This window comes from Malus sylvestris, chromosome 13 (assembly GCF_916048215.2).
Source record: "Malus sylvestris chromosome 13, drMalSylv7.2, whole genome shotgun sequence".
In the NCBI taxonomy this organism is placed as follows: domain Eukaryota; kingdom Viridiplantae; phylum Streptophyta; class Magnoliopsida; order Rosales; family Rosaceae; genus Malus; species Malus sylvestris.
In genome coordinates this window covers 6523923-6539267 of record NC_062272.1, presented here as the reverse complement: position 1 = coordinate 6539267, position 15345 = coordinate 6523923, and the positions used below count along the sequence as shown (strand labels likewise).

Here is a 15345-nt window from a genome sequence, read left to right as displayed (position 1 = left end):
AGGTGCAAAATCGTCCAAGATCGAAGAGGAGAAAATTTGCATCCACACCCCATTTTTAATGAGAGGTAAGATAAATGATACTCCAAAGTTATTATACGTTTTGTTCGGATATGATACTTGTACCTATTCGATTATTAAGAGAACTCGTTTTGTCAACCATTGCATGCACTCAAAACACCACTATATATCGATCTATAAATTTTAATAACGAGCTTCAAAAGCACAGTTAATATGATAATTAGATCCTAATTCAACTATCTTATCCATACACCTCAACTTTCTTCTTTAACTCCCATATGACATTTAAACTCATATTTACCTTCAAATTGTGGGTGGTCCATCTAATTAGTGGAAAGGGCTATGGTTCAAGAGAATACTGTCATTTTTTTCAGAAAAAGAAACAAATCTTTACAAAAATATTTATACAACGCATAATAAAATTTGCTTACAATAAACCAGACACATTTATGTACTAAATTTGTTAATTAATAAGTCAAACCTAAAACCTTATCAAATGAATACTCCATCCATAACTATTTTGTAGAGGACTTGAATCCTAAACCTACTGGTTAGCCTTTCCTTTCTTCAAGGATTGAATTGATGATCAATACTTTGACTTTCCTTAACTTTCCACTAATTAACAATATAGAAGAAAAATCTTCAACCAAAAGAAAATTATAATTGATCACTTGTTATCATGCTACACAAAAGACAAAAATCTGAATCGTTTTAAGGCCAACTTATGCCTTGTTTAGGAATTTATTAGAATATAGGCCTAACGAGGTAGAAGGAAAATGGATATGTTGCCAAGATATTATTGATCTTTTCATATGGCATGAATTATGTCTACAGATTTCTTGTTACTTTTTCATACTCCTTATAGTAGTTAGCTATTTCGATTTTTTTTTTTCAATGTCAAGGCAATCACAGTGTTTGTGTTCATCATGATTTTTATTTTTTTTAGCAACGATATTATATATGCTAAAGATTTGAAAAGTAAGCTAAACTTCACATTGTTCATCATGATTTAATTCCTAAAAATAGGAACCAAATCGAACCAATTTCCGACTCAATGCACAATCCCTCGAATAAAAGCCACATGTCTATTAGCCGTACACTACTAAGATTTAGGCGGTAAGCAAACAAAAAAAATAAAAAAATCATGTGACTCTTTACGTTATATATACAATTGCACAAACAAATGAATGCATCAGTTGTTTATTGGGTCGGCCAATCGACTTCGATTCTTGACTTCAAATTAATTATTTCTGGTCGGATCGATTTTGACTTGAATGATCACAACTGAAGACGCATAGATTACTAGTATATTTTTAGAAGAGATTCCCCTGCTTCATTGGGGTTAAACTTTGTTCAAGATATACAGTTTAGGTCGACCAAATACTAGTTTGATTCACAACTGTCTTGTTCCTTTGGTCCCAACACATGCATTGTGTTGCATCAACAAAACATGCATATATAACCCCGTGTGCCACCAATGATATCTATATGATGTTCATGCAAGTGCTAATTCACCATATGTTTAATCCTTATTGAGTAACTGCATGATTCCATTAATGAAATATTAATACATAATTGACAAATATGTATCAGTAAGGATTCCGAGGCTTTGCATTTACGTTTCTCATCATCTTACGGTTATTGTGGTAAAGCGCTTTTTAATAAATCTAATTGTCTTGGATATCACTACTATATTGGAAAAGTAATATAGCCTAGTTTCTATCCATGAATCCGGGTTTGAAACTCCCATCTCCTATATTATTATAGTAGCTTCGAACCTCCTCCTCTCCTTAATAATAAATAGAAAAAAAATGATTTTTCCTATTTATAAAATAAGTGGACTGAACTTTTTATTTTTTGATAGAAAAATAACTTCATTAAAGAGAAAAGCCCCTAGGGCAACCAGTTTGCGTACAATCAAATAGGAAGGTCTGCCAGGCAGCTGTAGGAAGAGTTCTATCCTAAACATGAAAAACAACAACAAAATAACCGACACTAATTATGGCATCCGCTAGAAAATTGGCTTCCCTAAAGACATGATTCCAACACATGTCCTAAAAAAACCCAGCAAACCAGCGAATATCCTTCAAGATGGACTTCTTCTCCAAGGGGGGGGTTATAAGCGCCACTCATGGACTCAATCACCACCTAAACCCTAATCACCCTCCACCACAATGCAAGCCAAACCCTTAGACTTCGCCATCCACAAGCCGTCCCGTAAAGCCTGCCCTGTATCTGTATGTGGACTGAACTGTTACATGTAGTAAACCACACAAATGCAAACTGTTACATGTCATAAATCACTCGATGCACAATCGCTCGCTTAGAAGTAAATGTTGTTTTAGAGATGGATGAGAAAGAAAAACGGATTTGGGCTTTACCAAAAAAGGAGACCTAGAAATTGTTGTTGGTCCAGTTCAGCCCAAGTTTGATTAATCCAACTAAGCAATGTACGTATGATCCAGATTTGATGGAGTAAAGGAAAGAGGATTAGAGGAATGGGCCAAAATCTTGCATGGTTATGTGTTTTTTTTTTTTTTTTTTTTTTTTTGAAGTGTCAATAACAACTCTCTTAGTTTTTTGTTCTTTGACTTGGGATAAGTGCTAGTAGAGCTGTGAAGATAAAAAGTAGAGATTGAAGCTGATCGGCGCCTGTATTCAAGATTTATCTTGAGTTCTTGATTCTAGTAAAGGAGAAGTGAGACGACAGTCGAGACATGCTTGTAGCTCAAGTGATTATGAACATTTACTTTGTACCCGAGCTCTGTATCCCTCGTATAAATTGACAATTAATGCACATGTTCATATTTAGAAATGGAATCATGTACTGTTGAGAACTGAAAATGGAATTATAGGAGTGTAAATTGAATGCTACTGTTTGTTTCCAAATACATGCACTTTGGAAAGGCCAGAGAGGTCTGATGTACAAAGCTAAACCCTATAAATATCTCTCACTACACTACAACGAAAGCTACGCAAATTGTACCAGCAGTGGAGGGTGAGGGTAAAAATTCAAAAAATCGAAAGACAGGAGAACTAAACATCTACATGAGGTCAGAGAAGGGGAACAAAGGGGGGCTATTGCTGGTGCTAATTCAATAGCTTTCTTTGTATTGAATTCTAGGTTCTAGTTTTGTAGTTTATTGTGTGAGAGTACTGGAATGCTGAACTAATGGTGTGTTTCGTTCGGTAAAGTCTGAGGAGTTTTTCTAAATACATGCTTTCTGCAGCGTTCGAAAATGCTGTTGTATATCAGATCAAACTGAACTCCGGCTCTCTCCCGATTCACAATGAAGAATATGTGATCGGCTTCCACAATCTTGTAGTACCTGCATTGTAATCAAATTCCAAATTTATTGTTTTGTTCAATGAGAAACAATGAAGAATAGGTAGTAGTGATGAGTAAATAAGTGTGTTTGTACTAACCAGATGCCCGGTTGCAAGGGATGACAATCTGATTCATCTTTTAAAAAACGGCTTGGATGTTCAATTGGAAGAAGAGGGCGTGTCATGGAGATGGTATTCAAAGCGCCATCATTGTCCTGCCAATCCTCATCCCTGCACATGAATTATTCACACAACGATTGAGTCATCATGATGCAATTGAATTTGAGCATTCCATTACTATCGATATGTGCTTAAGAACAAACCTGTAGCCTTTGTACGGGGGAGAGACATCTGGAGGGTGACGCCATTGGCTCATCTGCAACACTCTAATAAAAAGCAATGGATGAATTCCGAATATACTTGAAGGAACTGTGACACCCAACACCTTCTTGGTACGCTTAGTGGCATAGCTGAAGTAATATGTGTTGGGGAAGGAATGGAGATGGCTGTTAAGTCTTATGGAGCCTTGAAGTGTTAGGTCTGGGAGAATCCAATCACCAGAAGCGAACGGGCCTGAGTTTCCCAAGAGGCAATCAACAAGACCCCTCACACCCATTTTCTTCCATGTGAGGTTAAAGTGATCAAATCCAAAGTTGTAATAAGCCTTCAGCCAGGGAATGTTAAACCAATCGTAAATGATCACTCCTAGCCGGCATAACTGCAGCAGACATATTGGTTTCAAAGTTTTTCCATCTTCTGGCCTGAGAAATACAGAAACCACAGCAAGAATTTTAGCACTAGAAAATCAAGTACAATTCGCATATGAAATAAATGTGTTATTATAAATATAAAACAACACTCATCCTCTTATATAAGCATTTGTATTCATCACACAGTTTTAAAGACAAAAGAATAAGATGATGAAATGGAAACTCACTGAAATCCATCCAAGTAGGTTCTTGTTGTCCCATTGAATGCTCCTGACAATGATGTTAAGCTCAGTACCCAATTCTCATTCGTGTTCTCAAACCCCTTGAACGCCTGCAGACAAAATCAAACGTTTCAGTCAACAAAATGAAACATTCAGTAAAAAATGAAAGCAGGATTCTTCCTGCCATTCTCTTTTTACCTTAATTAAAGCTTGTCATACATATTCTAAGGATTTGGAGTGTTGTTTAAGGCATGTTTACATAAAGAATGGTCATGGAAATTTTGGGTAGGGGTTAGCTTATCATGTCATCTGTAGGGCACCTCTCACAAAAGCATGAGACATTTTGGTCCTGCCTGACCCCCTTGTTGGTCTCAGCTTGTGTGAGAGCTACCCTCCAACCGAAGTTTCTCTCACTCAGAAGAACTAGTCTGAAACAAATTCATAGTCTTGACTTACCTTATCAGCAAGCATTTGCTGCAGCACACGGACAACCTGTGCTCCGGCTGAATGGCCGACAAAGTGAATAGGGTGATCCTCATCCCATTCAGGGTAGTGCCCTGCATATCCCAATCACACATTAGCAATGACACACTTGCTATAAGGCCTAACAAAGCACATACTTTTGTGGTTTTAGAATCCTAAAAGCACTTTCACAGAACGACAAAATAATATGAACACAAAGAAATGCTAACCTTGTTCGTAAATTCGACCGAATTGTGAGTGCCCACAAGCCTTGCTGTGTTCTTCACCATAATCGACTCGCCCACCCTTCAAATAGTAGAACAATTCACGAGCCCTGAAACCCCAAAACCCCCATTAAACCTTGTTAGCTCCAAAGGGTACAATACAAAAACAGCTATTGGGGATCGAGGTCCTGAGTTCGATTCTCCCCAACCAATATCACTTGTATCGAAAAAAAATTTTGAGGCTCCAAACAGCACGAACCTATCATAAATGCTCGTAAGAGATCCCAAATCAGGCACCAGAACCCTGTCATCCTTCTTCTCCGCCCCGGCGAAATACGATAAACTTCCCAATCTCTGCAAAACAGACGAAATCCAAAATACCCAGTTACAAAAACCTGAACAAAAAACAATTTAAAACCTCAAAATGCTCCATTTGCAGAGCGAATCGGAACCCATTCGGAACAAAAATCAATACAAACGTACCCCTTTGCCAAAACCAAATATCCCATGAACCAAAACAATAGGTGGCAGGCTGCCATTGGCCGACAGGTCTCTCTGTGCCACCTCATCCTTCACCTGAATGCTCACGTTCGGCTTCGAGAGCAAATCGTTCAGCGCCTGCGACAGATCGCCGGCCACGGCGGTGCTAAAGATATAGAACCCGTACAGCATGTGAAACAAGCTGCTCACAAAGAGCTCCGAAAATTGCAGCGCCGCAATCCATAGTCTTATCATTTTCTCCAAACTCGTCAGCATTTACAATTACAGAGCCTTCTTCTTCAAGAAACTCAGAAAACACAAAACCCAGAAGGCTCCTCGTTGCAGAAAACGAAAAGGCTCGAGCTTTTTTTATATAAGCATGAAACTTGAAGCCCCCCCTCTATGAAATTTCGATAGAACGGGGAAAAATCCGAGAATCCAATGTCTCTGAAACTCCGCGGGTCTTTGTTTTCTTTGTCCAAACAAGAGGGAGAAACCAAGGGGGCAAAAAAATAAAAAATAAAAAAAAGGGAAAAGGATTAATCTTTGAATGCTCTGAGAAATTGAAAAAAAATGGGAGTTGGAATTTGCAACCACAATTCCCTCGTTTCCCAACTATCGGAAGGGTTCGCTGTTAATTCCTTCTTTTGTCGTTTGAGTTGAAGGCAGAGAGGAGAGAGGGAGAGGGAGAAGAGAGAGAGAGTCGGTGTGGACGGGTGCAACGTGTCCCCTCGAGAAAACCGCTCTAAGAAATTATGATAACTTCCACCCCGCTGAGTTGACAGCAACGTTGATTAAGCTAATTAAAACGATTAAATAAACAGTAATAATCTAATTAATATTCTGGGGATTTTTTTTTTTTTTGGATGAAATATTCTGGGGATTTTGGATAAGGATTTTTGTTTGTGTTATTTGTGGATGAGGAAAACCAACAAAATTCTAGGCGTTTCTACAGAGGTCCAACTGTCTGCTGAAGCTCCCGTGAATTGAATTTGGAAGATGTTTGGAGATTTGGAGATTTGGGAGCCCATTTATATTTGAGTCACCTTGAAATTAAATGACTTTGAAAGGTGCCCTAACTCTCAACGGCGAACTAAAACCGGTCCTTGAATTTAGTACCTAACAAGAAAAACCCATACTTCCAACTCACGCGCTTTCAACGAAAGGCGGAGATTGATCAAACAAAGAAAGTAAGGCGGAGACGAGAGCAACAACTTATATGGAACGTTTCGGTTCTAATGGTACATTGTTGTGTAGTAAATTTATACAAAAATTATACGTTATTAAATTAGGATGTCACATGACAGAACAGATTTTATGTAAGTTATTTTCTTACGTGTGACATGAGAAATTAACGTTCTTTTCATGAAAAACTTGTTGCATTGAGTTTTGGTGGTGGTGTACTGGTGGTCTTTATTATTTTGAAAGGGACAGCTCTAGGTTATGGGCATTTTGGCGCAACGTGTAAGATTAGATTGACTAACAAGAGCTTTATGGTCTGATCCAGTGCATGCAAGGCAGTGTATAAAATATTGGTATATACGAATTTGTTGAAATATCGATGGATATATTAGTGTCGGTATCGATTGGTTTCAATGAAAATGATAGAAATTAAAAATGAAACTTTAGGTAATATCGAACGTTAGTTTAGACCAAATATAAAAAAAAATCGATATTTAACCTATATGTAAGAAATATCGATGAATCTATCAATTTTAACCGAAATAAAAGAGCTTTTTCGACATGGGATGGATTTTAGATTTCACACTCTTTCCATATTTTTCTGTGATTTTTTTGAATATTTTCACATAATATTGACTGTTTCAAAGAAATTTCAAACACTAAGTGCAAGCACACATCTGCTAGCTACCAACTGTTGTCAACCTCTCATGGTATGGGACGGTCGGTTGGTCTTAACTTCTTACACACTGACCAAGTTTGACCTCACTTTGCTAGCTAGTCTTCAACAGAAAATACTTTAACCAATGATGATGCTATACTCTGTTAATCGTTGAACAGATACTGCACTTTATGACGTACAAGTCAAAACATATACATGCAAGGAATTTCTTAGTACACACAAGCTTAAGGTTAATTAGGACCAACGAGAGGAACGTCGAATTCAGAATTTTATCGTAATAGGACATGATAAAATGATCCTACCGAAGAAGTTATTTCATCAAACGCATTGCTTCCCCTTCTTTGAAAAAGAACTCAAAGGGGGATCAAGGTGTTATTTGACCTTTTCTTTTCACAACAATGATATGGTATTATATTGATAATAGATCAAAAGTGGTAGCGGATTACATAGCACAGGAAAACTCCTCAAAGGCCTAAGAGCTACTGTCTGGCAACAAAACATCGTGGATAATATCGAGGGATCCTCAAACCAAGCACACTCGCATGGGGAGGATAAGGCATAGCGAGCAAGGTGGCGAGCAGCTTCATTTGCTTGGCGACGCGCATGGAAAGCAGTAGCTCCAGTGATCCCTAGCAGCAAAGCCTTGGAATCTTCCACAATGTGCCCAATGGCGTGCACATCCATGGAATTCCTTTGAAGTGCTGTAATCACTCTCAAGGATTAAATTGTGTAAACCTATGCATATCCAAAAGCAGACCTTCACAAGCCGCGAGGGCTTCACCATGAAGAGACAAGGAGAGAAACACAAACACCTAGGGCTGTGAATTGAGTGTTAGGTTCTTTGTGGGGGGAAAGATGAACCTTGTGCATTTGTTAGTTTGCTTTAGTTGCTTTAGTACCGCTATGTTCTCTCGGTTTTATAAGAAATTTTGTCAAACATCTTATTTTGATAACACTCATGCTCAATAAGAACATAAAAAATGATAAGGGAGACTTTGGATGCGGTCTCTAGTTATGAACAATCTTTGACTGAAACTTTGTTGGTTTTCAATTTTTGATCCAAGTCCCTAAAATTAATTGATAATTTATTTCTATGTACGTTACTATATTTTTAAATTAAAAATTAAAATTTATAGTTGTTTATATTAATGAGATTTTAAATAAAAAACATAATTTGTGGGATTAAAAATATTAAAATATAAATATACTATTGTGTGTGTGTGTGTGTAAACATGGGTACATTCATAAAAAATAACCAAAAAATTATTGTATCAAAACATGGGTACATTCTTCAAAATGGGTACATTTAGCAAAAAATAAAAATGGGTACAAATAAATAAAAAAATATGGGTACAAATAAATAAAAAAATATGGGTACAATACAAATAAAACTTTAAAAAATATGGGCACAAAAAGAAATTAATATATGGGTACAAATTAAAATTGAAAGGAAAATTGGTACAAATTAAAAAAGGGTTGCAAATTAAAAATGGGTACAAACTAAAAATAAAAATATATGATAAAAAATTTAGCCATAAATATAAATATACTAATTGTAACATTTTTAATATTAAATGAATATATTTATAAATAAAAAATATTTTATTATTGAAATAATTATTGATATTATTAATACAAATGACCTTGATCAAAAATTGAAAAGTAATAAGGTTTTAATCAATAGAGTAGTAAAAATAAAGATGAAAACCTAATTACTCCAAATGATAATTAGGCATATACCATTTATTAAAAGTTGAGGCAATTGTGTTCATGGCGTCCTAACGTGGATTTTCCTTAATAATTAGAGTGATTAGGATTAGTTTGGTACGAACTTGATGCCCAAAATTAGGGTTAGTGAACTAAACATACAGGAGTGATATGGGTCGATATTCACGTAACAATAATTGGGAAGGGAAAGTATCCCGCACGTCTTGCAATACGTGGTGGCCTGGTCGGGTTTGGTTTGGTGGCGTTGGTGTTCTTGCACGGAATTGGATCCCATCAACATGCAAGAATTCTCATATCTTAATCATTCATTATCTATCGTCTAATTAGAAATCATTTAATTTTTATTATTTAAAATTAAAAATAAATAATATCTGATAAAAAAAGACTGTACGATATAAAATGAAATGTTAAAATGTAAAGATTCCTAAGAACCGAATGAATCGGAAAGAATCACTTTCCGTGTTGCACATGCAAATTGATTGCTGGCAGTGAATGGATAAAATAAACAAACCCTAAATTAAATAAAAAAGAAAAGAAGACAAACAAGTTGGCCCGCCTTCCAACTGGAAGCTGCCAGATGGAGAAATCTCAGCCTCACATAATAATATTCGTGAGCGGTGATCCATCCTGCGCTGTTGTTTGCTGTGCAAAGGGGAATCGTTGCATGATTTGAGATATTTTGATAATTTATTAGCCACCAAAGTTGCTTACCTTAATTTTGCATCCTGCTGTGACTCTAATTTGGTTTGTTTATCGACTAATTGTTTGTTGGTACCTTTCCTCACATGCAATGCCATTAATCAATAATTTGAATAAATATTTTCTTTTTGTCACATTTGGATAGGTCACAAGGACAACAAACTTGTAAATAGTTGTTACAACTTATTTAAACTCGCTAAAGAGTCCAACTAAAAATCTAAAAACTAGCCATAAGACCAAGGTCATCCCAATAGAGAGGGCTAGGGGTTCAAAAACTATAAAATGGCTTGATTTGCCTAAAAATATATCTTCAATTGATAATTAGCTATAATTTTATCAAGTTCACCATATATTATTTGGGCAAAGGGGCATGCTTGGCCAAATGTAGCCACTCTTAGCCCATTTTTGTGTCCAGCTCTTTAGTTGCAATAATTGATTTATGTTCAACAATTATATTTGAAAACATTCAACGTTAGTTTAACAAGATTAACCAATAAATTTAAAATATAAACTTAAAACTAATAAATTATTGAGGGGTTATGTTTAGCCATTTCAGTTAGAAATGATATATAAGTATGACTTGACATTGTTGATTTAAAAATAATTTTTTGCAAGACTATAATTCTGAAAGGATTATGTTTAACCTTTTCGGTTAGAAATGCCCTAAAAGCTCAATTGCTTCTATGAGGAGCTGCCACCGTATTTAAGAACGGGATACACACTGCCATCAAAATACAGAACATCACAACCAAATAGAATGATAGAAAACCCTACTGATTGTAAAATTAACGGTAAAGGTTTATCGTTGAGAGTTGCAATACAAATAAAGGAAAACAATTTTTAAACACCATTTTTCTCATTTTTTACACTCATATTTAAAACCATCTTATGATTCTCCTTTGCTTTATCAGATCCAAAATGTCGAGTATTGACTATTTAAAATTGATGTCGAGTGAATCATATTCATACGTAAGTGGTCCCGTATTGGCTATTTGTTAGGCAAGAACACTTGAATTCGACTTAAATTATTTGGGAGTTTTAACAAAATATTTTTGGTATTGTTTACTTTTAACGAAAAATTACATTTATACTTTTATCTGGTAGTATTCACTATACATTTAAAAATAACTTTTCATTAAAAGGGAAATTTTTTTGGACTTTTCATTAATTTTCCTAAATTATTTATGGTAACCTATATTTGGAAGAAACTAATATAAACTGTTAAAACAAAATTGTGAAAATGCTGTAGTTGGCTGTTTGCCTCGAGTTAGGCTTCTTTGTAAACTTTGGCATCTTTACCCGGATAACACAATATTTTGTTCATCAAAAAATAAAAAATTGTGAAAATGCTAGAAAAAGAAAGAATAATTGATACTCCCCGACAGGAATGCAACAAAGACACGACGTTTGTACTTTATATGATACGTGGACCACGTGAGAGTCCAGCACCAATTCAGAAAAGTCGAGAGGCAAAGGCCTAAAAAATTTGGTCAGAAGAATCAACTTTATCCTGGAAACTTCTAGTGCATCATTTACCACATTAATCACGTGACGTAATTGATGATTAAAAACTGCTAATCCAATTTTCAGTCGTCGCTCTAAAGTGGAGATAGATTGATAAAGAAGGCCCAACGCCATTTCACCCTGGCCCAAATTAAAATTTCATGTCCGGAACTAAACACTCATTCGTAATTAAAAAAGGAAAACTAATGAAAAATCTAAAAAAAAAAAGTTCTTTTAACAAAAAATCATTTTTAAAGGTATAATGAATAGTGTCAGTTAAAGGTAAAAATGTGGTTTTTCGTTAAAAGTAAACAGTACCGGGAGTGTTAAAACTCCCAATTAAAAACTGATAATAGAGTGTAGTGATTTTCACGTTCTCATTTTTTCTTTTCTATTATCCTTTTATTGTTTTCGTCTCTTGATTCCCTTTAATTTTTCAACCTAAAGGTTGGAATAAAAGTACAGTATTAAAAAATGAGTGTGAAAAATTATTTCCCTTTCAAGAGCATCATCGTTCGGGAGTGAAGATTACAAAATTAGTAATTCTATTTAGATAAATAAAAATAACATCCTAATAGATAGGGTGTTAGATTTCTACTCATACGTCATGTTCTGAAACTCCTCCCCCTAAATTATTGTGACAGTTTGAATTCTCCCACTCTTCCCTTAATAATGATAAAATCATTTTTTTTTTAAGTTCCAGTTCAATCTCTGTGGCCCAAAATTGCCCATCATTATGTCAACTTTAATTGGGCTTTATGTTACATAGCAGGAAGGCCCAAACTACATTTTTCGGCACAATACTTCACTGCGCCATTTTTTTTCATTTTCAGCAAAACCCCTCTCGATGACGCTCCTCCTTTCTCGCAAAACCCTAATCTCAGAGATCTAATGGCGCTGCAACAGTTCGGGCGCACGAAGAGCGTGACGAAGCGGTCGAGCAAGTACTTGGAGGAGGCTCTGTACCTGAGGCTGTTCAAGGACGGCGGCTCGGAGGTGAGCGTTCGACAGCACCTCAATGAAGTTCTCAAGAGCCGCAAGCGAGTTTACAAATGGGAGGTCGGCGACACCCTCAAGAAGCTTCGCGAACGCAAGCTATACTACCCTGCCCTCAAGGTCCGAAACCCTAAATCATTAAATTTGTATTAGTTACCGATTTTCTGCATATTTTTTACACAAAAAGTTGCTCAATTTATGAATCTCGAAGAGTAGTTTTTATAGCTACTTGATTTGTTGAATTTATGCCGAGCCTAGAAGTAGGATTTGATGGATTATTTTTTTAATGTGTATGATTTGGAAACTTGGTAAAATGGTTGGAAGTGTTTATGGTAAATTTGATGATTTTGTTCGAGAATTTTACACATCTTTTTTGTATTCAGAGGTTAGAATGTATGAATGTTTGTCGAATCGCCAATGTGAACGTACACTTATGTGTATTTACATGGATTTTGGCTATTCTTTGTATGTTTTTCTTTGGGGTGAATTATTCTCGATCGATGCCAGTTTGAATTGATTCATTAGAAAATATCCAACTCCAGATCAGTACCCCTTGTTGATTTATACCACATTTCTTATAGTCTCCTATTCGAAAGATATTAGATAAGATAAAGCTTGATCCTGGAACATTTTTCTTTGTTTCTAGTTTATGTTTCCATGTTCTCCCTTTTCTAATTTGAACCGCAAGGCAAGGCGTGTAGATGCTAAGCTGTTTTACATTACAGCTATCGGAAGCTATGGATAGAAGAGGAATGAACAAGACAGTCAGTGATCAGGCAATGCATCTTGATCTTGTTGCTAAAGCCCGAGGTATTCCTGCTGTGGAAAATTATTTCATTGATCTTCCTGAATCAGCAAAGACCCATCTCTGTTATGGTGCCCTGCTCAACTGTTACTGTAAGGAATTGATGACTGAAAAAGCCGAAGCCCTCATAGAAAAGATGAAGGCTCTTAACCTTCCTTTAACCTCCATGCCTTATAACAGCCTTATGACCCTTTACTCAAAAACTGGAAAGCCGGATAAGATCCCAGCCATCATACAAGAAATGAAGGCCTGTAATGTCATGCTTGATTCCTATTCATACAATGTCTGGATGCGGGCACTTGCTTCTGTTAATGATATTTCTGGGGCTGAAAGGGTTATTGATGAGATGAAGAGGGATGGTCGAGTTGCCAGTGATTGGACCACGTATAGCAACTTAGCTTCAATTTTTGTTGAAGCCGGCATGTTTGAGAAGGCAGAAAATGCGCTCAAAGAATTGGAGAAGAAAAATTCGAGCCGAGATCCTTTTGCTTTCCAATTCCTCATTACATTGTATGGTAAAACAGGGAACCTACGTGAAGTTTATCGGGTGTGGCGTTCCTTGAGGCTGGCTTTCCCCAAGACTGCAAATGTCAGTTATCTGAATATGATTCAGGTCTTGGTCAACTTGAATGATGTACCGGGTGCAGAGAAAACTTTCAGGGACTGGGAATGTCAGTGCTCAACATATGATATTCGGGTAGCAAATGTGTTGATTGGAGCTTATGCTGAACAGGGTATGCTAGAGAAGGCGAAGGAGCTCAAGGAGCTGGCCCGCCGGAGAGGAGCCAAGCCTAATGCAACAAGCTCGGAGATCTTTCTGGATTATTATCTGAAGTCTGGAGAATATCAGTTGGCAGTTGATTGTGTTGCCAGTGCGATATCCATTGGTAGAGGGGATGGTAAGAAGTGGAGTCCGTCAAATAAGATTGTCAAAACCTTGATGGAGCATTTCGAGCAAGAGAAGGATGTTGATGGCGCAGAAGGTTTTCTTGAGATTCTGAAGAAGTCCGTAGAATCCTTAGGGGTTGATGTGTTTGAGTCATTGATCAGAACTTATGCTGCTGCTGGAAGGACGAGTCCTGCTATGCATGCTCGTTTGAAAATGGAGAAATTGGAGGTGAGTGAAGCCAGTAAAAAGTTGCTCGAGGCCGTATGTGTGGAATGAGATTTGTTTATCTTCACATATGTATTTACTTCAGATTTTCAATTTCGAGGAAACGAGTTTTGCTGGTCTTGCTTGGGGGTTTTTGTTCTGATAATAAAACGTTCCTTTCTGCACCATAACAAGCAATCAAAGGATCATTGTTGTAATCTTGATACTGAGTTCAATTCTTGATTTAGTATGCTTTTCACCAGTTGAGATTATTAAGTAGAACCATGTTCCACCTAAGAAACCCAACTCTTAGTCTGGGGTTTTGGGCCCCATCCTTGATCACCAAATTAATAACACTCCTAAATTCGAACCCTTGTGAAATCAGGAGAAAAACTTAAGTGGAGACACATCATTGACTAATACATCTGTATGGTATCTTTGATACTAATGTGTAATTTTTTGTATTTAGTCTTGCTCGAACTCATGGTAGTCATATGTTACGTGAGAAGTGCTAATACCGCAGCCCTACTGAAGTTTCGTTGCTATAGTTGATTGCTATGATGCCTTATCATTCTCTTGCAACCCCACCAACGTGTAATGGTGAGTGGTTGGTAGTCACCACTTGCATGAGAGTGTTGGATAGGATCATGGTCTAAAATATTGATATTATCGGCGATATTTCGTCGATAATATCATTTTTGTGAGAGGGCGATATTTTTACACTTATCCACTTAATTATCGTCAATATATTGCGATACTATCGATAATATCGTGATATTTTAGGACTGGTGCAAATCGGAGAAGAACGTCGGAGCTTCTACAGTTCCGGCCGACTGTAAAAGAGCACCCTAGACTCCGATCTAGGTATCAAAATGAAACACAAGATGAGAGAAATATTTTTATTCCTTCCGTTTGCTGTGAAACGATCGGAGGTGTTCAAAAAGTTCCTCGACACTCACAGCCTCACCAGAGCTAGGTGTGCCTTCCCCGGGTCGATCTCGTTCTAAAACCTTGTTAACAAAACGAAATAAAACTTAGTATATCTCAACCACACAACATCCAAGATGAATTGAGGTAATCCGGGGCTTACCTAACCAGAGAAGGATCAAGAGAACTCGCCGGAGAGTTCCTGGGTTCCACTGTCCTGGCTGCACCGAAAGAAAGGGAGAGAAAGACGAGGTTTAGATGGTGATAATGTTGCCGTTGACGGAGTACTAC

General features: G+C 36.7%; 2 protein-coding genes across 2 annotated transcripts; one reads left to right on the top strand and one right to left on the bottom strand.

Annotated features, from left to right (window-relative positions):
• Positions 1-2846: 2846 nt before the first annotated feature.
• On the bottom strand, positions 2847-6447 carry LOC126597558 (uncharacterized). The gene is made up of 8 exons (XM_050264354.1): positions 5446-6447; positions 5222-5316; positions 4969-5072; positions 4733-4833; positions 4283-4386; positions 3669-4106; positions 3445-3576; positions 2847-3347 (listed from the first exon to the last, which is right to left on the bottom strand). The coding sequence occupies exons 1-8, from the start codon at positions 5716-5718 to the stop codon at positions 3188-3190; spliced, it is 1407 nt and encodes a 468-aa protein (XP_050120311.1). The 5' UTR covers positions 5719-6447; the 3' UTR covers positions 2847-3187.
• Positions 6448-12051: 5604 nt separating this feature from the next.
• Positions 12052-14389, top strand: LOC126597548 (pentatricopeptide repeat-containing protein At1g60770-like). The gene is made up of 2 exons (XM_050264348.1): positions 12052-12349; positions 12955-14389. The coding sequence occupies exons 1-2, from the start codon at positions 12125-12127 to the stop codon at positions 14197-14199; spliced, it is 1470 nt and encodes a 489-aa protein (XP_050120305.1). The 5' UTR covers positions 12052-12124; the 3' UTR covers positions 14200-14389.
• Positions 14390-15345: the final 956 nt, after the last annotated feature.

Excerpts from the sequence above, each read along its gene's own strand:
- LOC126597558 (XM_050264354.1), bottom strand. The coding sequence starts at position 5,718 with ATGCTGACGAGTTTGGAGAAAATGATAAGACTATGGATTGCGGCGCTG. Across the intron at positions 4,107-4,282 it reads ACCTACTTGGATGGATTTCA|GCCAGAAGATGGAAAAACTT; the intron begins GTGAGTTTCCAT and ends TGTATTTCTCAG. Across the intron at positions 3,348-3,444 it reads CCCTTGCAACCGGGCATCTG|GTACTACAAGATTGTGGAAG; the intron begins GTTAGTACAAAC and ends ATTACAATGCAG.
- LOC126597548 (XM_050264348.1), top strand. The coding sequence starts at position 12,125 with ATGGCGCTGCAACAGTTCGGGCGCACGAAGAGCGTGACGAAGCGGTCG. Across the intron at positions 12,350-12,954 it reads TATACTACCCTGCCCTCAAG|CTATCGGAAGCTATGGATAG; the intron begins GTCCGAAACCCT and ends TTTACATTACAG.